At 42.6% G+C, this 26079-nt stretch overlaps 1 protein-coding gene across 1 annotated transcript in view; it reads left to right on the top strand.

The window, feature by feature from the left end:
- Positions 1-991: 991 nt before the first annotated feature.
- The window catches only part of VIT (vitrin), a 63417-nt gene continuing 38329 nt past the window's right edge, over positions 992-26079 (top strand). Inside the window, exons 1-8 of the mRNA XM_029911080.1 lie at positions 992-1022; positions 4875-4940; positions 5886-6042; positions 8522-8655; positions 13279-13356; positions 17941-18021; positions 19925-20128; positions 20932-20982. Coding sequence (XP_029766940.1) covers positions 992-1022; positions 4875-4940; positions 5886-6042; positions 8522-8655; positions 13279-13356; positions 17941-18021; positions 19925-20128; positions 20932-20982 — 802 coding nt within the window. The remainder of the gene's footprint in view (positions 1023-4874; positions 4941-5885; positions 6043-8521; positions 8656-13278; positions 13357-17940; positions 18022-19924; positions 20129-20931; positions 20983-26079) is intronic.

Here is a 26079-nt window from a genome sequence, read left to right as displayed (position 1 = left end):
CCTTCCTAGAGACTGACTAGTGTGGAGGGGGAAAAAACATTTCTTTTGTATTAATCAGATACCAATGGAATGATAATTATGAATGAAATATAATGCTCTAAGAATTTCAAGCTCCCTAAGCTTAGTGTGTGGCCATATCTGGTGCCTTGCCCATCTGACTGGGAGTTTAAATTAACATTTTTTTTTTTTTTTTACTTTCAACAGTACCGGTGTGCTCAGATTCTGATTATGGGATTCTCGCATTTTACCACCATCAGCTATTGTTCAATCTCAGGCCTAGGGGGTTTTATCTAGTGATAGAAACCTTCAATAGTTCCAATGTGATATGATTTGCACAGGGCTCCTAACGTTCAGATTCTTGTCCAAACTTCTCAAGTCTGCAAAGGTAGGACAAGAAATCTCTTAGGAAGAGGCACATTCCTGATTCTCGTCTTGGTCAAAAACCAGAAATGAAAAACACTGGAGCACCTCAAAAATCGGTCATTGATGTGCTGATTCATTCTATGAACAGTAGTGAGATTTTTTTTTTCTGTGAGCTCTCTAAAAGGGAACTAAATCAACACTTATGACTGCAAGAGTAGGTCAGCTTCTGTCATGGCCTCCATTGCTGCTGGCTTCAGAAATAAGTATCTAGAGTGAAATTCTGGCTGTATTGAAGTAAATGGCAAAACTCCCATTTACCTGAAAAGATTCCAGGAATTAAATCCTGGCCCCATCCATCAAACTCAAATTAGCTTACTTGCTATAGCACTCTCTATTAGTATATTTCAAGTCTTTATAAAGCGTACCTCTTCCGTAAGAAGAGGATTCAGGATGCTAGGACTTCAAAGGGCTAAGGGGTTGTGCACAGAACTACTTCCTCATCCCCATCCCTCTCCCACTCCTCACCACCAGTGGTCAATATACTACCTCTGAATGCAATGTGACAGTGTTATTTTGTTTTCCTTTCTAGTGCACTTTCACTGAACCTGCTGATTTTGTTGTTCTTGACATGAAGGCATCAATCATTGCAACCTTCTTCGGTAAGTAAGTTTAGACTACACAAATACACATACAAACATTGTCTAGGACTGGGTCAATGACTTTGGAAAAGTATCCACATCACATGAACAATGCAGATCTGAATGATGCAGACATTTTGGGTTCAGTAGTGAATGCCAATGAAATGTTTGCTAAGAAAGGCACTCTCCTGGGGAAAGAGATATCTGAGATCTGGACACAATTACAACATCATGAAAAGCTTTCAAAGATGACTTGAAAGACCTGGAAGAGACGCTTTAGTTCTCCAATCCAAGTCAATGGCTAGTGGCTTCCTGTGTTCATTTAGGTCTGCCACAGATAGTTGGGCTCCCAGTAGAAGATGTAGGGGGACCTTGAGCAGCTATATTCAATCCTGGTAACCCCAGTTTCTTGATTTCCCCACCCAAAAGTTACATTAATTTAATCACATGCACTGATCATTAGACTGCACATAGGCTGCAATAATTACAGTAGACTGCACAATTATGCAATGTCTAAATCTTAAAGGCCCCCTCCAAGGAAGAACAATGTGTATTTCATGCTGTGAAGATCTTCTTTTATGTTTTTTTTTTTTTTCTCCTGAGTCCAAAGAGGATGCAGGACCTTTAACACGATCAAGATGATATTCAGGGAAAAGGGCTGCAAATATACCTTGCCATCATTTATCAGGATGTTATGCAGGAGAGACCTGCTCCTTTAGAGAGCACGTAGAGGCTCCAAGATTTGCAGCTGACCTTACACAAACAATCTGGGTTTGGCTGAATGCATCAAACATGATTGTTTGTGTGTGTGTTTTAGTTACAAGTTTCTCTTTGATGGAATCCAGCCAGCATATTGCCTAGCTGCATTTTCTGTCACTAACTGTGGTACTGCCCTAAGTGAGAACTGTCAGGGATGGTTGGATACTCAGGGTTAGGTATATTTTCCCTTCATTTTAATCTGCTCAGTTCAGTCTGCCACAAGGCAAGAGACCAAGGGCCTGATTATTTTCTCTGGACCAAGTTCTGCCCTAATACTACATGCAACCCAGCTAAGCTCACTGACATGGCACGAGGGGTCAGGCAGGGCAGAATTTGGCCCTTTCTTTTCTATGGGTTCTATTAAAAAAACAAAAGGGAAGAGCCTTCCTCCCCACTGACAATTCCACTTCTGTCAAGTAACAGAGTCACCAAGCTTTGTTTGGCATGCCTGCCATTTGGAGTAAGAGGCACTCATACTCAACTTACATACTGTGGCATGGGGGCAGGGCACTGCCCCCTCCTTTGAACAAGTTCCAAGAGCTATTAAGTCCATTCACTTGCTGGAAGAAATCTGTAGCAATTTAGGGGTGGGAAGGGAGGAATAAGATTGCTGTGGCATACTCCAGTCAAGATTAAATTTAAACATATTATTATAGTGTCCGTCCACACACTATGGGGAATTTTAATCCTCTCTAAAGTAAAAGAGGAGTTAAACTGAATGGTTACACATTAGGTTATTGAAGAAGGAATGGAGAACGTTCTCAATGTCAGTGCGTAATGTGGAGTTCTGGTGGCAGTGCCCCAGAAAAGTGGAGCAGTTCCTCTACAATTGGGAGCAGATTCTCCATCCTATATGAGCTGAATTCTGATGCAGTGGAGTGGGGGGGGGGGGAGAGAACACTGTAGGGAGGTGGTTGCTTCTCCCTGATCTTCAGCCATCCAGCCCCGTGTAAATTAAAGCTGGATATGCAGCCTCCTGAATCCATCCCCAAAATGAAAAGGATCTTAGACATAATTCACAGTCTAAGCAGATTTATACTCAACCCATAAGAAATATTACCTCATCTGCATGAACTCCTCAAAAGGGAAGAGGAGTACTTGTGGCACCTCAGAGACTAACAAATTTACTTGGGCATAAGCTTTCATGGGCTAAAACCCACTTCATCAGATGCGTGCAGTGGAAAATACAGTAGGAAGATATACAGAGAACATGGAAAAAATGGGGGTTGCCATACCAACTCTAATGAGACTAATCAATTAAGGTGGACTATTATCAGCAGGAGGAAAAAAAACTTTTGTAGTGATAATCAGGATGGCCCATTTCAAACAGTTGACAAGTCTCTAAAGTGCCACAAGGACTCCTCGTTCTTTTTGCTGATACAGACTAACACGGCGGACACAGACTAGCATGGCTACCACTCTGAAACCTGTCAAACGGGAAGGTACCTGATACAGAAGCAAAACACAAGAATAAGCATCCACCAGAGAAACAAATCCTTTCTGAAGCATCTATATGTACCTTAAATAAAAAAACTAAGTGCAGCTATCAAAGCCTATGGATCAGGGGACCTATTAGGCCAAATTACTAAACTGTGTGTAGAGTTTAGAAATGTATGAAGAGTCTCAGGTAGCCCTGTGTAACAACAGGAGAGGTGTGGATTGCACAGAACTTGGAAATAAATATCTAGCTATATCTCCCCTCCACTGTGAAATAAAGACAGAGGCAAAACTTCAACAAACCTGTGCAAAATGGGGAATGAGGCTGCATGGAGAGGAAGGCTACATGGCATGCTACTCTTCATAATGTGCAGCTACATGCAATGAGGTTTGCGGTTTACAAAGCAATGCACACTGTAAGTTGTTGCTGCTCAGAGCAGCAGTTAATGTCCCTGCTAGCATCCTGTGACTCTTCCCATCTACATGCACAGTCACAGTGGGGTACCACTGACTGTATGAGGCATGAAGCACCACACTGCCATTGCTGGGGAAGGATGTGGATGAGAAGTTGCAATAAGTGGATGTCCAGCAATCCACTAAATATTTCTGTAGAGCCTTGGACCCAGTGCATTCAATAGATTGTGCCCCCCAGCCCAGTCAGATCCACAGAACCGTAAGGCCTGCCCCAGGCAGGGGAGAAGAGCGTGAATCTGTGCATTTAACACCATCAAGGATCTTGAACAGCACATTCAACATCTGTGTATTTCTAGCCACAGAAGGCAAGGGACACGGTCCTAAATCAGACTGTGAACAATTGCAAACACAGATGGGACACGGGAGATTAGGAGGGTGAGCGTGTTTGTAATGCAGGTTAATGCACAATATAGTCCCTATAACAAGTCCAGAAAATTGAACATTTTTGTATGACCGTTAATTAGCAGACAGCCCTATAATGGTAAGTGAGATCTACCTGTCACCATCATATAGTTCATACATTTAAAAAAAAAAAAGCATTGAAATAGTTAAAGTATAAACCTCAGCCTCTGGTGATACGTTAATTGTAGGAGAATAAGAATTGCCAAACCAAATCAGGTCAGTGGTCCATCTAATCCAGCAGCCTGTCTCCATCAGAGCCCAATACCACCTGCTTGGGCACTAGAGCTTTCATTTGTGTTGTGTTAAGGAATAACCTGCCTATAGGGGAAGTTTCTTCCTAACAACCCCTCCCTAATCCCTCAGTTAATTGGTGATTTGTGCAGCCATAAGGCATGAGGTTTTCTATCCCTAACGTTATTTATTCTATTTTATATACTTGTGGGTGCTCTCATTACTCATGAAAATGTCTAATCCGTTCTTAAGCCTGTTAAGCTTTTGGACTCAATTGCATCTTTTGGTAGTGAATTCCCCCAAGTTAATTATGTGTTATGTGAAAATTTAAGTGTTCCAACAGTCAGTCAATCTCTACTCCCCTGCAAACAAACAAACAAACACACACACACCACTGAAATATGTCTTTTCAAACGGAATTCTACTTGTTGCTGGCAAAATGTTAATTTCATTTTTGAAAACGGGTTGATTATAATAAATCTGAGCTCCGGAAAATCCAAGCACAGAGGCATGTGCTGAAAGATGCTGGCAGTTGCCTGTTTACCTGACATTGTATTTTCTTTGTTTTAGCTTTGTTTCTGACTTGTACATATGCAACTAAAGAAGCCACAAAGAAGAACAAAAAGGCTAAACTATGTAAGTAGTCTCAGCAGCATGTCTAATTGCTTCAAAACAGGAATGTCCAGTGCAGAAAAAAGCCATAACTTCACTCAGGTTATCTTCTGTGAACTCCTTGGGGCTTCTGTAAGGAGCCATTAGGCACATACAACAATACACAGCCTCTTTGCATAAAACATATGCATCACATAATGAAATCTATATATCAAGTGAACTATATCTAATACAGCATATGACATACTACATATAAATACTGAGATACCATAGTGAAGAGCCTGGTAGAAAAGCCTAGGTAAGAGACATAAATACGTTGAAATACACACACTGGAAGGTGAACCCTGTGCATCTTAACCATTGGAAGGGGACATTATATGGGGACTTCTAGCTACAATCCCAAAAGGACTTTTCTATGCATTCAGTTTTGCTGCATTGGGTGAAATGCAAGCCTGCCACTAGGTTGTATAATCTAATTGGTGATGATAAAACAGAGCTTAAGTTTATATTTATATCCCTTGTTTGCTGTGCCTAGCAGTCAAACATTTTTAAAGGTTTAGGGCAAGATCATAGCATTTTGCCACAGCCTTGCCTTGGAGGGTGAAACAGAACCATATTACCACAAGGGGAACACTGACAGACATTCTGCCTCAGGGATGCATACAACTCCCAGCTCTCACTTCTGCCCCTTTCCCCCATCGTATGACCACAATCTATCCCATAATGATTAGAATATTTTATATTACACTGGAGATTTCCTTTAGGGTCAGAAATGTCCATTTTCTTCCTCAATCCATCTTTAGTTACAACCCTACCCTTGTCATGTATTTATTATGTTACATGCAAACACACCTCTTGTGCCCTGAAGGAATTCACCCATATGCTTAAAGAGGGCACTATTGTGCATTACATGGTCACACAACTATTGGAATATTAAATCTAACTTTTCATCTTTTTTTGCATTCACAGCTGTACCTGAGCTAGACTGCGATATCAAAGCAGGGAAGATAATCAATCCGGAATTCATTGCAAAATGTCCACCAGGATGTCAAGACATAAAATACCGTGTTTATGGCACCGACATTTACGCTTCTTTTTCCAGTGTGTGCAGTGCTGCTATTCACAGGTCAGCAGCTTTAAACTACCGAGACACTCCAGTACAGAATTATAATTCCAGTGTAGAGGGTCATTGGCTTTGGAGCTTATTAAACCCTGCCTGGTCTTTGCAGATTGGATTGCAGGCCACGATTCTTATAGAAAAGAGTATAAGAGAGAGACAGTATTTGATGTGATGGCGGGTCCAATCTGAGAGTGCTAGGCACCAGAACTTCTACTGAAATCATTTGTTGTTCCCAGCTCTGCCACGCGCCTGCGGCGTGACCTTGAGCAAGGCACTTCACCTCTCTGTGCCTGTTTCCCCATCTGTAAAGTAGGAATAATGACACTTTGTTGTAGAGGGATTTGAGATCTACTGAAGAAAAGCGCTGTAAGAGCTAGATGTTAGTTATTACTGAGCATGTTTAGCACCTTACAGGAGGTGCTCAGACTTTTCCAGATCACTCATTTATGGATAGCAAATGACTACTGTTGCACTATTTTATACCATCAGAAGTGTTCATGGTCTCACATAAATAATAATCTCACTAATAATGTGTAGGCAATGTAGGTTATCATCTCTCTTGGTAGGATTCTTTTTAGTGATCCCATTTAAGCTAGAAAAGACCCTGAAAACATTCACTGAAAGCATCTGCTGCAAACCAGGGGCAGATGTAGCCTCCCAAATCAATGGGTACACTCTACTAAATTGCCAAGGGGGCTCCAATCACCTGCAGCACCCTACCCAGCACCACAACCCTAGTCCCAACCCAGTGTGGAAGGGAGGGCTGAGGGGGTAGTAGTGGGGCTGGAGAGCAAGCCCATCCCACACTCATCCTGTAGTGGTAGCTCCTGTCCCATGGGCTGGGCCTAGCTCCACAAATTGTGACCCGGCACTCAGGTTCAGCCCAGCTGCTCATGACTCCCTCTCCTGTCCCCGGTTTTCCCTCCTCACCAGGCTGGAAGAAATGTACATTTGGCTGTTTTTGCACCCTGGGGTGCAACTGAACCCATGAACCCACACTAAAGCATTCCAGGCTCCAAATATTGAGTGACATAAACACGTCACAGAAAACCAGAATTGGTGAAAAGGTACTTTACAAACTGCCACACCAAACTGCAGGCAATTCACTGGTGCAGCATAGCGTACACAGAGAGACACACTGTGTGGATAAAAATCCTATGCATCTCTTTATTGTACCAGCTAGCTTTTATGTATATAGACTACTGCCATCTGCTGGCTGAAGTAATATGCGTTCAGGTGTTTGTTATTGAATTGTCAAGTGACTAGCTTACAAAAAACAAATTCTTCCCTCAGAATACTTGTGTACAATTCCCATTGACTAAAAGGAGAATTGTGCATGAATACCTAAGGGCAAACTGTGTCAAAAACAATTTAATCCTAACACAACATAGTGACTGAGAATATAGTTTCTCCTGTAGCTTAAGTGGTAGATGCCTAGATTTTTGGAGCAGAAGGTCTCGGTTTTCTCTAGGTGCCATTTGAGTTTGGATTTGTTGACTATTCTGATGTGTGTATGAAATCTGTGAGTTTCCTTTTCTTCTATTGCCAGCAACAACTTAAATTATTCAAAGAGAACTGTAAAGCTCTAAGTTACTTTTCACCATTTTATGTTTTTCATTCCACTTAGCATAGACTGCTCTGTTTATAGTAGGAGTCACTTCTTGGTTTTCAAACTAATGCTTCAGTGTCTGCAGAAATGGAGACTTCGTACACATTAGGATTCATATAATGTCATCACACGTGGTAAACACTTCGTAGCATTCAGCACACAGAGAAGCTGCCATGTTTTCCACTGATTTCAGTGGTGTTTCTTTTGATTTACCCCAGGGTGAGATCAGAATCAGGCACAATCAGATACAGGTAATACCTGGTTGATTTCTTTCGAACAGGGAAAATACTAAGTTCTGCGAAATAAAGGGGGAAATTACCCTCCTATTTTTCAAAATTTATTTTAGATTCTTGGGCCCTGAATCTCGTCCTACATACATACCCATAAATCACAACTCTCAGAGTTAATGTACTTACAATGGTATAAAGGCAGTGAGATCTGACTCAAGCTCTTGAACCTTAGAAGTTTTATGTCAAATCCTGCCTGATTTAAAAATCCAGCTGAAGTCAACATGGTTGCACAAAGTAACTCAGGAAAGAGTTCAGCCCTTTTTTTCCTATACACGTAGGTACTTCAAGAGCCAGGGACATGTTCTGAACCGGCACTGTTGGTCAGACAACGCCATCAGACAATTTACTTCAGCCATATACTGACACTTGAGTCAGGTTAAAATACAAGACCCCTGAGTCAGCTATAAGTGCACAAACACTTCCTAGCCGCAGACTTCTCCAAGTTGCACTGAGGACTGTTGTAACCTCAACCATGTCATTTAAAATGAGAGAGAACACCTTCCTAACTCTTGTATAGTTGAACACTTTCTAAGTTTCTCTGCCTCATTTCTGATATCATTTAACACTTCCCAACCTCCTTTTGTAGTGGTACAATTGACAACTCAGGAGGGAAAATCCTTGTTCAGAAAGTTGCTGGACAATCTGGTTACAGAGGGAGCTTCTCCAATGGAATCCGATCCTTGTCCCTACCACGCTGGAGGGAGTCCTTCATTGTTTCAGGTACTACCCTCCCAACTCCTGCGCAAAAAAAAAAAAAAAAAAGGCACTCTACAGAGCTAATTCAGTTATTATGTTATACTATCACACTTTAAAGTGATATATACTCTATGCAAAGGAACTGGTCGGTTGAATGCATGACCAAAGCTCCATCACTCTGTTGTGGTGTTAAAAGCCTATCCAAATAAATGGTCACTCAGAGTAGACTGTATACCTTCATAATTTGATACCTCTGCTTTCTTACATGCTTTGATGTGCAGTGAAATAGATAACAATGTATCATCTGGGACATCTGAGTTAGCACCCATTTAAACAGATGGGGCGGTTCACATCTCAGAGCTATTGTCTGCCGGAATTTGCAGAGAGCCTGAAACATCTGTTTCAGTTAAACTCACTCCATGCTTTGAAGCTTTCCTTCCTAACCATAAACAGCAAAAAACTTTTTGGTGCAGTTATTAACCACAGCAAGCAGTGCCAGGGCTCTTTATTAAAAGAAATACATATCCTAATCAAAAAAGATGACCAGTCCCATATCTCAAACCGTATTCAGTGAATGTTCTACAAGTGACTGCTCTGATGAAGCAGCATCCTGTCTTAAGTGACCACATCAACGTATCCTAAATGTATTAATTACAGTTCTGCTCCAGCCAATTTGTGTCGGTCCATTAAATTTTTACTTAAGTCAGATTTTGTTGTCCTGAATTCCTCCCCACCCCCATATCAACACTCTACAACCAGTTACACTAACTTAGGGCTTGTCTTTGCACCCCTCTGGGCACATGCTACACTGTAAATTGTAGAATGCTCTGAAGTGTTGCGCTCTCACTGCCCCACGTAGATCCTGCTGACACGCTCTAATCTAAAAGGTTCCTAGTGCAGGTTGATGTAATCCTGTTTCAAACAACACTACGTTAACATACACTAGGAATCAGTGAGAGCATGACACTTCAGAGTGCTCTACTGTTTACAGTGTGACATGTGCCCCAGAGGGGTGTAAAGACAAGTCCTGAGAGTCCCAGGCCAAATTCAGAGCTGATGTGTAAATTAAGTCCCCTTAAACTCAATTCTACCAATGCATTAGAGAAGTTTAAGGCCTGGTCTACACTAACCCCCCCAATTCGAACTAAGGTACGCAACTTCAGCTACGTGAATAACGTAGCTGAAGTCGACGTACCTTAGTTCAAACTTACCGCGGTCCAGACGCAGCAGGCAGGCTCCCCCGTCGACTTCGCGTACTCCTCGCGCTGAGCAGGATTACCGGAGTCAACGGTGAGCACTTCTGGGTTCGATTTATCGCGTCCAGACAAGACGCAATAAATCGAACCCAGAAGTTCGATTGCCTGCCGCCGAACCAGCACATAAGTATAGACAAGCCCTTAGGTTCGTACAGGAGGTGCTAACTTACATGGTTTTATGTTGCTTCTGTATTGAACCTCCTGTCACACAAGTGGATGGTGGTGTGCACATTTCCACTGCTTGGCTAAGACAAGTAACCAGCTACTACTAGTTAACTACTAGTATTTCAGGCATACCTTGTGGAAAGATCAACATAGCACAAATGTATGAACAGCCATTCCCAAGAAATTCAAGTGAAGAAATATTTTTTCTTGTTAACAGCAAATAAGGGGTAGGAATATGATCAAACTGAGCTGTCATTTGGAATTTGGATGAATGTTTGTGGATGCTCTTTTTGCAGCTAACAGCCCAGGCCTGGCTCACATTTTAAGAGGATTTACTTTGGATAGTTAGGAATTTCCGGTCATGGCCGAATGGCCTCTGGTACTTGCTTTCGTCTAACAAACAGCAAATTCTAACTGAGCAGCAATTCAGGTACTACCCGGTCAACTTTGGAGTCCTCACAACAACAGCTCCTCCTAATTTTTCAGACAGCAACACCTCCTGGTTACATAAACACCATGGAATAGAGGGTGCAGAAGAAAGTTACAAACCTATGTAACAGAGAAGGGAAGACTAGGTTCAAGCTAGACTGGGTACACATAGGAATGATAACATTCAAATGCCTCGAATAAGGCTCCAATCCTGTCTGTGCTTGATTGTTTGCAAATCAGAGTTTAAGGCCAGAAGGGACTACATCACAGGCCATTAAACTCCACTCAGTTACCTCTGCGTTGAATCCAATAACTTGGATTGGACTAAAGTATTACTGCAGTCCAGAGATTAAACTATAGCATGCCATTGGCAGAAAATAGGAGGGACCGAGGTACACCAATGGCCACAGTGGGACCGAGGTACACCATGGCAGGGAATTGATTGGTCAGTGGGACTAATCATAGTAGTTCATGCAGAAAGAGAGTCATATTTAAAGGGAAGGTAGTCCTTACTGGGCCTTCTGAAACATGTGGTTTTCTTTGTGAGGAATTTAAAGGCTAAAAGATGGAGATCCGTAACTCTCCATCTAGTTTTGCTTCAGTTGGCCTGTGGCTGGATGCAGACAAACCCCACTGGCAAAAAAAAGTTTACATTTGTTTGTGAATTATTACTTATAAGAAAAGAGATGCATAAAGACTAGAAATACAAAATACCAGAAAAGCCAACTGAGGCATCTGACTCCAGGACAGCTTTGGCATCTGAGCTGAGGAATTGTCTATACACCAGCCAAGTTAGTTGTTAGCAAATCAAAAGCATACATGGTATTGTATGGTGAAAGTGTGCTGACAGTTTGTTCCCAGATAGGAAACTTACCAGTTTAAATATCACAAACTGTTGAGATGAATAAGCATCTGCAGAAGAGGAACAGTTAAGGGACCTGGCCTGCGAAGTGGTGTGACAGAGGAGAAGTGGGGAACAAGCACAAGGCATGGTCATTGGGATTGAAGTGGTGAGCACACTAGGAGGTATGCAAATGGACTCGTATTCATTTTCAAGTTCCAAAATGTCTTGGCACTCATATGAATGACTCCATTCAGGTTAATGGGAATTTTGTGGCTACTAGGTAAAGAAAAGAGAGTCCTAAATGTCTGAGTGTGCTAGTGACAAGTAAGTGGTGAGAGGGTGGGGAACATTTCACCTATGCACCTATTTTTCAAACATCCGTATGTTCAATAATACTCAGGTTTTCAACCCATCTTTTACAGCAACCCCATCTTTTAACACATATTATGGTTATACAAACTCCGATGGATTTTGTGGCAGCTTTCTTGTCACTGTAAGAGTAGCACGATTGCCACACCAATAATCAGCTCTCCATTTAGAGCAGCTCCCACGAATGCATGGAACACCCAGGGGACACAAACAGTTCTTTACCAAAGACACCAGAGCTCACCGGCAGGCCAGTCTCACCGAGCAATTTAGCGTTAGCTGCACATTTGCAGACCTTATTTAAATTACAAATCACATGTAGTACCAGATATTAAGACAAGACCGATTTTCACACCAGTTGTACATCAGTGTAACTTCTTCCTGACTTCTAGCAGTGTAAGTGAGCGCTGAAACTGACCCTTGCATCTTGCCATGTTTAGAAAGCAAATTCACTTCATCACCTGGTGATTTTATTGGTTACAACAGCGCAGGCTTTCAGAGGAAATGGAATAAAGGGGCTTGAGTTGCTAAGAAGAGATTGAACTGGGGAACAAAGGCAATAGCTTCTCTGACTCAGCTATTGTCCTTATATGGAGAAGGTTAGATTCTGGCATAAACCCCAGCAGAGGCCCATGGATGTAGCAAATCCACTAAGGGATGAGGCTCTGGCAGAACAAGAGAGCCACACAACTTAAAAAGTACGGGCAGCGCCATCTGACATGAGATGTTGCCTTGGTGATGCTGATTCAGTGCCTCTCCTCAGTAGCACCTACTGGCAGAGCTTCTATGGAAGTTAATGCTTAAGCAGGAACACCCCCTGCCATCCACACTGGTACATCCCCTCTATGGCACAGTGGCAGGGGGAGGGGAGAGAATAACTGTAGCTGGGATAGGGAAATGCAATTCACATCCTTCTGTGCCAACGTTTCTGAATCTGGCCCAGAGTATAGAGTGTACTCTGGCTTCTCTAGTACTGTGAACACAACAGCATCAAAACTACTACTTAAGAGGAGTCCTCATAGCCACATGTCAATAGAAATGCCATCTGGTGTGGCACTAGAAAGGTCTGTGGTTTAGAGCATAACTGAACTGTGCCTCATTTTCAAGGGAAGGACCCTCATTTTAGATCCAGATATAACTACCATATGACCCAGCACACACACATGGGAGGGAGTCTCACTGTTATTATTGTAAATGACACATTAGAAATGATATATCATGAAACAGAGGTTTAAAAAAAATGATGTAGTTAAAGAAAGGGATCCCATGTCATGTAGCGCTTCTTGCATGAGTACTTCACTTGTTCCCCTTATTTAGATATTGGTGTATTTAGTGGAATGATTTTTAGACATTATCATGGAATCAAGGAGAACTGAGGGAATTACAGGGTTTGGTTTTAGGGCCTGATTCTGCACCATTACATTTGATGCAAATTTTGCCCTGCAAGAACTTGGAATTCTTTGGATGTCAGCTGGTCATGTGGGTTATATTTTAGAATTCACTGAGCTATTTACAGGACTGTTTTCCATTACATTTAAAGGTTCCTAGTCCATATCGTTCTGAATCTGATATTCTTTTCTTTTGCAGAAGGCAAACCAAAGAAAGGTGTGACATACCCATCAACTCTTGAATATTCTTCCTCAAAAAGCTCACCTGTTAAAGCAGGCAAGTAATTACAGTTGATGTTCTCTCATATTTTATAGGTATTAATATACACATAAATTATATGTATTAACAGATGAGGAAATGGTATAAAGTTTTTATTGCTATGAGTCAGAAATGCATCATCACTTGGTATTAGTTCCCAAATAGGTGTGAATACTTTATACAAACCCATCACATGCTTTTCTCTAATATATGTGGCAACAATGCCAGTTATTGTAGAACATTGTTATTTATTGCTATCTTTCCCCACAGACCTCTCTCCCCCAGTGCTTTTTCTTGCTTTAAGTCAGAGAATATGATTCTATACCACTTGCATGAATGAGTTTTGGATTCTACCTGTGGTTAGGGGGTGTATATTTGCCTTTTTGTCTGATGCTATTTACTCATCCCTCTTTGGGTGATCAACTGCATGGATAATAATACATACAAACCATAATAAATGTCAACTGACAACAGCCCCAGCCCTTTCAAAAAATGGCCAGCCTAGTGCAGTAATGGGCACCTTCCCTGGGGGCACCATTCTAACCCGCATTCTATTCTATGTTCCTGGTATAAAATCCATTGAAATCAACGAACAGCCTCCCATCGACTTCAATGAGCTTTGGATTAGGTCTTATACCAGTTAATCTCTGGTATATTGACTATTGTTAATGTCTTCTGAGGTGCAGTAGATATCAGCTCCTTGTTACACCAGTGTAATGCACATAGGAGCCACTGGGGTTGTAATAGAGGGTAGATCTATTGTTGATAAGTGTATGAAAATAGTACTGAATGGCCCCAGCCCTAATGAGACATCCTATTTGGCCATCACTTGTGATTGACTGTGTGAGATGATGCCTTGGGTATAGCCATAGCACTGTCTTATAGCGCTATGTACTTTTCTGTTAGTGATTCACAGCCTGCCAGTGTGATTTCTGAACCTTGATGAGGTTACCCACTACTATTCAGCAGTGCTACCATGTGGCTATTTTGTGGCTTCTCAATGAGTTCACATGTTTATTGACATGTGCCTACATTCCAGACACATTCATGCTGAACAAATGTTTATAGCTACTAATGTTACCCAATTGCACATTATTGTATGAAAGTAAAATATGGGGGTTGTTATCCTCAAAGTAATGGGTTGTTTGGGGTTTTTTGCACAATTGCATAGTTACATTTGAATATTCTAGTTGCTTGTATTGCAAACATATAGCTCAAAATCCATGCACTTTGTTCTCAGCGCATTTTCACAGTACAAAAATAGGACTTTGTTTCTATCTTTTCTTTTTACTGGATCGATGAAGTGTCCCAATTACAGAAATCTCAGGTCACATGTACACAAATGAACACAAGTGACTTGTAGCCTAAATTTTAAGCTGTATTGAGGACCTGTCAGTTTACCCCTGGAAGATTTTCAGCAGTTACTTTGTACCTACAAAGTGAGTTCCATTTGCAAATCCAAGTATTTTCACCACTCAGTGACTGATTTGCACTCAGAGTCAAATATTTACAGGTGCAAATGTTCAGGTTTGTGCCTGCAATTCAAATAGGCCAACCAAAAAAAAAAAGGCCTCATGAGCACATATTTTATGGGGACAAATCACACCCACAGAAGTGAGACCATGCTTTTGAAAATGTGTCTCCTTCCAGGAAAAGGAAAAGAAAACCAAAAGACTTACCACAAATACACCCACTCATTGAGCCCCCTACCACAGCTGGGAACACCAAGGCAGGTGCCACCACAGTCATGGATTAGGACCTTAAAGCCTCAATAGGCTGCAATCAGTCTAACTCAAAATAATATTTCTGCCATTGGTGCTCTAATCACATCTCATAACAGAAATTAATACAAGGAAGCCTCATCCAGCCACTTCTCAATTATACATACAAAATGTCAGGGGCCTCAGCCATCAGCAAACTATGGATGGCAGAAAATGTATTGGCCACTGGTCTTCCATTAAGCAGCATGAACTGAAAAAGATCCTGGCAAGTGATGCTGTGTGCTGTTGAGAGGAAAGCTCCGAGATGACCAAAGGGATGGATAACAATTCCTGTATCAAACTCAGTTTTTGATTAATCTTTTGACATGTTTCTCCCCAGCCCAATTCCACATGAATCAGAGAGCCCTGACCCCCCTCCCCAAGGAGCCTTCTTCCCACCAGACATCCATGTTCCCAGCCAAACTGTGCCTATCAAAGGAGCACAGCTGTGCAATTGATTTCTCACATTAGGGTTTCTGTAAAGGATACAGGATCTATCTTGTAACAGACGGTTACCTCTTCCTTATCTGAGAAGTACCAGTTTTACTCCAATTTAAGGCTACGTCTTCACTACGGGGGGGGTCGATTTAAGATACGCACATTCAGCTATGCGAATAGCGTAGCTGAATTCGACGTATCGCAGCCGACTTACCCCGCTGTAAGGACGGTGGCAAAATTGACCTCCGCAGCTTCCCGTCGATGGCTCTTACTCCCACCTTCGCTGGTGGAGTAAGAGCGTCGATTCGGGGATCGATTGTCGCGTCCCGACGGGACGCGATAAATCAATCCCCGAGAGGTCGATTTCTACCCGCCGATTCAGGCGGGTAGTGTAGACCTAGCCTTAGACATTACAACCACTTTACCTGACTAGAAAATTGAACCCAATATCTCCAGCAGCTAGAGAGACTCCTTAGAGTAACTCACTGGTTGGCTGCCAAACTAGTCAAAACACCCTCTTCACACATGGCTGTCTATCATTATCCCAATGGCCCTAGAGACTCATGCCACCTGATATTTTCTCTTTTTGCTTTTTAATGCAAGTGGCAGCCCCCCACCCCAAAACCTGTGCAGAGCAAGAAAAGTCTCCCAAGTTATAACTACTCACAGTTGGTACAAACAGACAACAGCTGCTGGTTTAAAAAAGAATCCAAATTAATGGGGAAGTTATAACTCTAGGGTCAGCTCTAAAATAAGACAGCACTGCTGAAAAAGAGAGAGAAAACTAAACACCAAACCCACCAGTATTCACTCTGACTCTGATTCACCAAAGCCCTTCAGCATGTGCTAAATTAAGTCAATCAGACCTATGTACATGCTGAAGGGCTTTGTGAATCAGAGTCTTGGGGTTAATGGAATTTAGTATCTGGGCCCCTGGGTGATTTGACAATGTCAAGTGTGAATGACTTGTGACTGCATTTTAATTAATGACTGAAATATAATATACAAACTAGTACTAACCAGCCACTCTACACAAATTAAAGCCTTGGTCCTACAAATACTCTAAGTGGATGCAACTACTCATATGCTCAAAGGCAAGCACATTCAAAAGTGTTTGCAGGAGCAGGGTTTAAATGACTTTCAATAGCAATCAGGAGTCAAAATCCTTTGCAGTTTGTGCTCTTTCTGAGGGCATCATGTTACTTGGAAGCAGAATCAACATAATGGTTTGTAAATTATCTGAATTTTGCTGTATTATTAGCCAAACCTTACATTTTTTGGTTCAGTTCAAAAGTCCCAATGAAGCCCCTAGGAGTTTTGTCAGAGTAAAAGACTACAGAATTTGGTGGGATAAGATTTGCATCAAGGAAGTAATAGTGTACTCCAATTCCAAAGTATACCATAGTCTAGAGCAGTGGTTCTCAACCAGGGGTACACAGAGGTCTTTCAGAGGTTACATCAACTCATCTAGATCAGTGTTTTGCAACCTGGGGGCTGTGAGCAGTGGGGCGGGAGGGTCACAAGTGCAGGGCTGGAGTTACGGGGTGGCAAGCAGGGCAAAGTTACATGCCTCAGCCCTGGGCGGCAGGGCTCGGGCCTCAGATTCTTGAGAAGGATACAGTAGTCTGGAAAGGTTGAGAACCACTGGTCTAGAGATACTAATGTATTTGTCCCTAGACAATCTTATGATTTATGCTCAGTAAATGGGAGAAAGAAGCAAAATGGTTTTCTCCTAATGCTACGTTTTTGAAAGGTGCTTGTGTAGAGACGCTCACCTCTTGAGTGCCTCCTTGCTGTGGGTGCGGTAGCACAGTCCTTTGCTCACCCCGTTGCCTCCTGCAGGCTGCCAGCTGACTTTGTTGGGTCTTCAGTGGCTTGGACACAAAGTCCAAATGGAAGTCTAATTAATACACCGTCTATTAGCTAGGGTCTTCAACCTCAGGTCTGGGCCCTTCAAATTCAGCCATTTTTTCAACCTCCCAAACAAGCTCCATCCCCTACTGGGGGTTTATGCTGCCCGACTTGTGGCCAGTCAGGGAGCAAAGGCCCACCCACAACCAACAGGTCATCCCTTAAGGTACTTTGGCCAGAGAGGAGCCCCCCTCTGATCCAAGCCAGGAACTGCTCTGCTAAGGCCAGGCTGCTCCTTCTATCTGGACCAGCAGGGCCCTGATTGGCTATTAATAGCCCCTCGAGCCTTTGGCGGACCAGGTCTATAGTTTCCAAAATGGCCACTACAGAAAGTCCTCTCTAGACAAACTTATAAGACCCACCTTCTTTGTTCTTTTCCTCTCAGCTTGCTGCTTCTTGGGGCAGGGTGTAGTAGAACAGCTAGACCCCCCCCAGCAGGGAGCTTCATAGGCCAAACACACCCCTTCACAGGGCTTTATTTTCCTTCATACAGAATCTAAAAAGTCAGCACAAGATATAAAGGCTACCAGGAAAACAGACACCTCTAATGCATCAGAAAAATCACCTGAACAAGGTATGGGCTGTGGCTCACAGCAAATCCTTAGACATGAATTAGCCCTTCAGTCTAAAAAGTCTGCATTTGAATTTGTAATGTATACCAGTCTACCTCTCCTGCAGCCTCTATTCTGGATTCTCATAGCAAGAGAATGAGCCTCCGCTTCTGCAAACCATCACCAAGGAGCATGCCAAGATAAAGAAGGAGAGGGGAGTGAGGATGCAAGGGCACCATCACAACCTAAGCTTTGCATGTACCACGGTACTGCTCTACTGCAGTGCAATATTAAGGCCTACACTGTGGCTTTCAGCCACTCCCTTGCACTGGCAGGAGGTGGGTAGGTGCATCAGTGCCTGTACAGTAACTCTCAGAAGTATTGTAGCTCAGGTAGGCATAATGCTTCCAGGAGCACAGGATACGAACTCTCAGCAGTGTCCACTGCTACCCTCTTGCAGGGTGCAATGTGTTCTCCTCCTGGCCTGCCCAGCAGGAAGGACAGAGCCATGTTTCCACCGTCAACACAGTCCTTCCTAGCCCCTCCCCCGGGGGTTCTAGTATTGTTGCCATCTTCAGATTTCCCTGGTTCTTGCATGCTGTGGGTACAAAGAGCAAGAATATGCCTTTTCCCTAGCACCAGGGACAAAGTTAGAGGGGAGGACTTGTTGTGCCTGCTACCTTCTCCCCTTTAGCACATCTGTGCATGACAAGGCACAATTCAGCTCTAAGGAAATTGTTTCTGTTAATTTTTCCAATTCATCTGTTTTGTTTTTCTTAGCTCTCTTTGTTACCCCTTTAGGACTGTCTGAGGTTTGCATTTTTAACTGGCTAGCAGCAGGTAGTAATTAATCCAGCAGACAGTGTCGGGGATGATGCTTTCCAACAGGAGAACATTCCAGCAATGAAACACTAGGCTGTGCTGAGGTAGCCATGAATGGATTGAATAATGATACACAGCCCTGTTTTAATTCCCATAATTTCTTAGGCCTTTCTTGGGGCTGTGAGCTAAGTGGAGAGGAACTGGACTGAGGGCAGTGGTGTGAAATGTTTGTTTCTACAGCAGTTTTTGTAGATAGACTGAGAGGGCAGAGTTGAGGGGTTTATTTTTAAAGCTGATACACTGAAATATAAAAACACATAAAATCATTGCTTATAGTGATATTTAGGAGGCACCATTTGGCAGCTCGCAAATTTAGAAGCATCTCATATTCCCCTCCATCATAATAGTGAGTATCCGCACTTTAAAATAACTGGTCTGAAATGAGTCAAATTTAGAACAATGTAGGCCCCCCCCAAAATATTGTGCTATCCCCACCTCACCTCATATCGGCTAAACAGGTGGTTGCTGTTCTGATCGTCACACAATTCCCTGAAGCATTTTTCCCTAGAAGTTGTCCATACGTCAGCAAACTTGCAGTACTGTGGTAGGTACCACGTATTTCAGTTTTGCTCAGTGACACACTTAATGATTTTATAATACGTCAGGTAAAATGAGTTACATTTACATGGAGTTTCAAGTTGCCTTATCATGTAGAGAAGATATGCCAGTGCAATAGAAATTGACTTCAAATCAGCAGTATCAGGAACGTTGTGTTTTTGATATACTTGTCAGAGTCATAGATTCTCTTGTGAAAGTGGAGAAACTGTAGGGGAGAATCAAGGGCATGAACGCTCCAGATTAATTCCTTGTAACTGCTTTCTGCAGAATGGTGTAATACTATGTCACATCAAGACATATGCTATATATCCACACAGCAGTGAAGGCATGAATGTGTTTGGTGCTCATAGACATTTTCAGGGATGTGGCCAGAATGAACTTGGGCTACTTTGTTGCTCATTTTAAACAAGTTGACACCATTTATGATGTTTCTACATATGTCATATCTAATTACATGATATATATAACTTTTAAACACACTTATAGCCGATGCACTCCGCAAAGAATATCAGACGTCTCCGGTACCGGTACCAACTACACAAGTTACCACCACAACGCTGAAGCCCACCATGATTCCGGAACCCATCAGCACAACACCAAAGCCAACTACATTCCCTGCAACAACCAGCACTACAGCTACTATTACCGCTGCCAAACCTCGATCTGCAGTGCATAGGGTCAGGGATATAGGTCAGTAGAATGAAGGGAGGGATTTGTACTGTCTTGTTGACCTTCAATTTTCCTAATAAATAATAATAATAATAATATTTCAAGAATAGGTCTAATTGGCCCTTGTTTAGTAGACCATCAAAATGTATTAAATAATACAATGTAGGAATATTAATAATGTATAAAAGAATCAGCAAAAAGGAGGGGTGGAATTAGTGTGTTAAGAGTTCTAATATGGATTTCTGAGAGGTTACAAAGCCCATCTGGAAGAAAGTATGTTTCATAAACATAAACCATGTGTTATGTAAGTATAGACTGTAATAGGTAAAAGTGGCTACATTCATATTAGTTATCTATATATCTATATATATCTCAGGAGTAAGACGTGCTACTTATGGATACTACTTCCAAATAGATAAAATATAGACTTACATCTGAATTGCATTGTTCCACCTGAGTTCGGACCCTCCTCTGCCCACAATAAAATCATCTTAATTTTCAAATGTATTATTCAACAAATTTTCCTTTGAATGATTTGGCCAGCTGTACAGGTGGGCTGATAATTCAACATGCAGATTTGACAATCTTTTCATGATCACTTTCAAGTATATTACTCAAAATAGATTTTTTGCAATTACTTTCCCCCCCCAATCCTACTTGGACCCTAAAAAGGACCCTCAGCAAGAGCTCTCTACTATGGACTTTTCTGACCTGATTTTCCCTGGTCCTACCCCCATTCCCACTTTCATTCATTAACAAGCATGTACATTGTTTTTATTGTTTAACACCTTTTTACAGTTAGAAACTGTTTTGTTTCTGCCTAGGTCCTAGCAGCGTCCATCCAGTTTACTCAGCTGTGGCAGCTGCAGCATCAAGTAAGTACAGTGGTTGTGAGGAGTGGATAAAGTGCATATTAAAGCAGCAGTGTTGCAGTATCATTAAGGCTCAGATTTGCAAAACTGGAGTGAAATCCTGGCCCCAATGAAGCCAATGGCAAAACTCCCATTGACTTCAGAACGGCCAGGATTTCACCCCAGTTTTTAAAGTGGAATTTGAGGAAATCCTGCACAAACCTGGGTCGGCATTTCCAAACATGGGGGGCCTGAAATGAATCATCTAAATCTGTATGTAAACATGAAAATAAACACACAGCCTAACTGGCAGAGATGCTGAGCACCCACAACTCCAGTGGGAGATATTGGTGCTCGGCATCTCTGAAAATGAACCACTGTTACCTAGGTGTGTCTAACTTGAGACACTTGTTGCAAGTTTCTGCCGTGGTAAATTATGGGCGCTCAGTCTTCCAACACTTGAATTTTTCCAAGCCCCCTGAGCTACTTGATGCATATTTTCATATTGGCCCCTCTCGTCTTACACTCTCTCCCCTCACCCCGCCAAAAACCAAAACTTTACTATTGCTCTGACATATGTAATTCAGACTGTGGGATAATTATTTAAACTCACTCCCTGAGAGCTGAAAGCTTTGAAACACTGACTTAAGTTAGGCCAGGGCTGTTTGGAAAACCTCAGACCAAGGCCCAGGGTGTGGCATAAATGTGATGTTTTTCCTGGCTTTGCATTAGTGTTATTGACAACAGCATCATGTTTGGTCAAAGTTCCTCCTTCATCTTGATCCAAGAAACCTGCTTCCATTTCTAGCCCACAAGTTGTAATACAAATATTTGAAGCAACTTGCAGTATTTAATTACTCAGCTGAGAAGAAAAAGAAACACATTTTCAAATGCTAGCAAGTTTCTCCAGACTGAGCACTGAAATCTGGCTTCTACTGAGTGAAAAGGAACCCGTGCTGTGCTCAGCTGTTACATCTGCCACCCTTTCCAAGCACCTTGGGCTTGGTTCTGCTCAGATACATAGGTACAACTGTCACTGAAGCCAATGGGAACGGTGTCCATATATCTGAAAGCAAAACTGGGATGTTTTATCTTGTTAAATAAGCTCCTTTGAAATTAAGAGTAGCCATTCAGTATCCTACCAGATGGATGCAATGGTTATCTGCTAACTAATTCAAGTACTGAGAGCAAGATTCATTAAATTAAGTTGTGAATCTCACTGTATTACCTCATCACTGAGGTACACCCTGAAAGCATTGGGGAGAAAAAAATAGGAAGGAGAGGAAAGATTTTGATTCCTTGAGGCATTTATTCTAATGTGCAAGTGTTCATCTCTAGGGCAGATTGTCATGTGAGGAGTTGTGCTGCAGTGAAAGTCCTTTATGGAACTCTGGCTCAGTCTGGCTCTCCATTCTCTTCTACACCAGGGCATCTCTTCTGGGCCAATATAGTTCCACCTTCACTTCACCCCTTCATTCCCCCTTTGGGGACCTACAAAATGTGGTGGCCTTGTGCAGTGCCTGTGCGCGCTCTCCAACTGGATTATGCTCCTGCTCTGCACAAAGATGGAAAGAGAGCTGTAAATCCAGATACTCAAAAGGTATTTTGGTGTCGAATTCTCATTGATTTCACTTAAATACCTTTTGAGGATCTGGGCTGTAGTCTCTTAGGGACAGATTTACAAATGTATTTAATTGTGCTAAAATGCAGATAGGTGCCTAGTGGGATTTTCAAAAGCACCAAACCATATGTCAATGGGATTAGGTGTCTAACTCCTTTTAGGCACTTCTATAAATTGCTCTAGGTGCCTGAATTCATCTTTAGGCACCTAAATAGCTTTATAAATCTGGTCCTTTGTGTGCTTCTCCCTTTTCTGTTTCATGTTCATGCAGGGCAGGACACAAGTTAGACCACGTTTTCTTTAAAAAGGATGTTAAAAGCCTGTTTGAGATCCCAAATCAGTCAGAGGATGTAGATTAAGGGTGAAATTCTAGCCCCATTGAAATCAATGGTAGTTTTGTCATGTACTTCAGTGGGGCCAGGATTTCATCCTAAGACTTTAAAATGTAATGTATTCATGATTTTTATTTGTCTTTGATTAGTCTCCTGATCGCATTTTAGATCCAGGTTTCTTCTTAAATTTCTTGAATTAGGTTCCTAATGTGAATCTCTTCCCAAAAGAGAGAAAAGGCTATACATGCAGAAGGATTATAAGGGCCCAACGTGTGGGGCGGTACCTCATTATGTGTCAGTGTTGAGGACTATGGGAGATATCCTGCTGTCAGGAACACAATTGGGACCAAACACATTAATATGATTTTTAGGACATTGCCAAGCACAGTATTTATACCCCAAATCTGGCCTACTGCATCATTGTTGTCATCTGGTGAGAAGGTCTTCTGAATTCTAAATACTTCATTTAAAAAAAATCAAACTATTGCCAAATTTTTTTTTTAAAAGGCCCCATTTTTGTCTGATCATCACAGATTCCCTCTCAGATGCCTCAGCCTTACATGCGTTCAGTACTCACTTTTACGATGCAGACTGGAGCTTTTGAGGATGCCCAGCTTCACACCACAATCTGTCTGGTCCAAAATTTAAAAACAGTGAGATCCTGTAGAAACTGGAGAAGGAATCAAACACTCTCTTGTTTGTCCTGGCTAATGGGGACTCGCATCTGACCATCATGATACATTGGTAACTTGCTTTCAAAAGGCACCTCCAGAGTAAACTCACTTGGAACACAACGTAGTTCAAACGATTACCACTATGGTTGCATCTATAAGAAAAGATGCTTTGCCACTACCAACCACTGGTATTCGGAAAAGTTTACATGATTAAACCAAAGGTGATTTATGGCTTAGAGTCTCTCAGAAGAAAATACTCCTTGCTGCCCCTAACAGTCCTTGTATTTGTGCTTCCTTCCTTATATTCTTCCTTTTTGATTTTCACCTTGTTTTCCTTGTCAGAAAAACATGAATTAACAAATAAACCGCAATATAAAAGCCCCAAATGTTATATCTAAACATTGATTGTCTCAGAAGATGACATGGAATCAGGCAAAAAACAGCAGGGATGGGCCTGCTCCACTACAGGCCCAATCTTTCACATGATTTAGGCATGATAAGTACGGTTGCCAGGTGCCCAGTTTTTGACCGGAAAGTCTGGTTGAAAAGGGGACCTGGCAGTGTCCAGTCAGATCTACTGACTGGACATCAAAAGTCTGGTTACTGCGGGTGGGTGATGGGGGGGAAAGCAATGGGTCATTAACCCACGTCATTCCCTACTCAGCCGGGGCTGCCTCCTACCTGCATCTCGTGGGCAGGCAGGCTCTGTGACAGGGTCTGCAGCTCAGGAGCAGAGGGAGCCCAGCAGGGGGAGGAGGAAGGGAGGTGGAGAGGCTCCAGCTATGGGGATGGAGGAGAGCAGCAAATGATGCAGGGGAGAGACATGAGTGGGGGTTGGGCCTGCAGGAGAAGGTGGAGCTGGGGTTGGGGTCTTGGGGGAAGAGGTGGAGCAGGGGGCGGAGCCTCATGAGGAAGGGGTGGGGCAGGTGGGTCTGGTTGTCGGCAATTAGAAAGTTGTCAACCCTAGTGAGAGGGCTGCCTAATGCATGAATGTCAGTGCAAGAGGCATGATACTTGCTAGGCCTGAATTAGACACTATGGGAATGCACCTAATAAATAAATAAATAAGCATACAAATGTACATGCTGTAACAGGCCTTCTTACTCTGTAGGTATTTCAGTACATAGGCCTCTAGATCAGATGAGAATTTTCCAGTAAGGCTACTTTTTATTCACATATTCCAGACAGGCCTTGTATTTGAGTAGGTATAAGCCTTCCTAGAAGCAGTGGAGCAAGATGAGGGGACTAAGACCACTTGTCTAACAGTACCTACCAACACATTTGTGCTGTTGAAGAAGATCTCACCTGGCACTGGGGGAAAAAACCTGGAGTTTATTTTTGGACCTTGGCTCTTTCCCAAGATAACCCTAACCACTTAACTCCTCCAGGGACTGCCTGCTGGCCCAACTGCTGCCATTCCTGCAGCCACTTCTCCACACCTTCTGTACGCTGCTCTCAGTCTCTCTCTCACTCCAGCTCCCATTGCTGTGTATGGTCTTGCAGTTTTTCCCACTCCAGCTCACAACTTTCTCTGCTGCTCAGCTGTGCTGGCTGGGTTGGCCCATCCATCCCCACCTCTGTGCCTTTGGCATATCTATCTTCCTCAGCAGCCACCATGACCTCTGGTTCACGCTCACACCATAAGACTTGTCCCAACCACAGACTGGGATCAGTTTCCAGCCATGGGCTCTGACTAGCTCCCTGGCACAGAATGCATTTTCTTGATTCTAGGCCTAGACTGCAGTGTATTAGCTATGTGTTCTGCCTGGTCATATTTAATCAAAGCATCCCAGAGCTGGTCTGCAGTTACACATTTAACATTAATTCCTGACTTTTCCCAAAGCTCCAGTAACTGGACTTTACTGCCCTCTCTGCAGTTTGCAGTCATAGCACTCAGCTGAACAGGTCTGCACCTTGTTAACTTTTGATTGCTTTCTTCTGGGGATTCACTCTGTTTGACCGCCTGCCACCAGTTTGTCACTGACCTCTCCTTCTCATGCCACAGCCCCCTGCTTGTTCAGTGCTCCAGTTCAAAAAACACTCACTTTTTAGCACACTGCAGTGGGGCAGACTCCCTGGCTTGTCTTATATTTAAAACAACAACCACCCTTGTAGGCACTGGAGCTGTAATTCAAAAACCCTCCTGTTTATCTGGGCTAATGAAGGCCAACAGAACTAAGCACCATTCTGAGGCATTGGTAACATGTCTTCAGGGGCTAGCTTCCTCAAAACCCAGTGTAGTCAAAAGGATTATAAATACAGGGCCAGGCTGTGTTTGATCTTGGCATGGGCGGGAGTGGGGGGATGCCAGGTTAGTGGGTTAGATTCTTTTGATACTGATCTTATCTTTTTTTCTCTTTGACAACTGACTCTTTTACTGTGTCCTAGTGGCCATGTGAATAGTGTTCAATAGACGTTATGGACTCTGTTGTGGCAGCACCACCCCTGGAGAGCTCTCAGGTTCATAGTTAATCCTCTTCGGATTCTGTGGCAT

The sequence above is a fragment of the Terrapene carolina genome, unplaced genomic scaffold (genome assembly GCF_002925995.2).
Source record: "Terrapene carolina triunguis isolate 2854851 unplaced genomic scaffold, T_m_triunguis-2.0 Scaffold85, whole genome shotgun sequence".
Lineage (NCBI taxonomy): Eukaryota > Metazoa > Chordata > Testudines > Emydidae > Terrapene > Terrapene triunguis.
The sequence above is the reverse complement of the archived record's forward strand: the minus strand, read 5'-3'. Positions and strand labels throughout refer to the sequence as shown.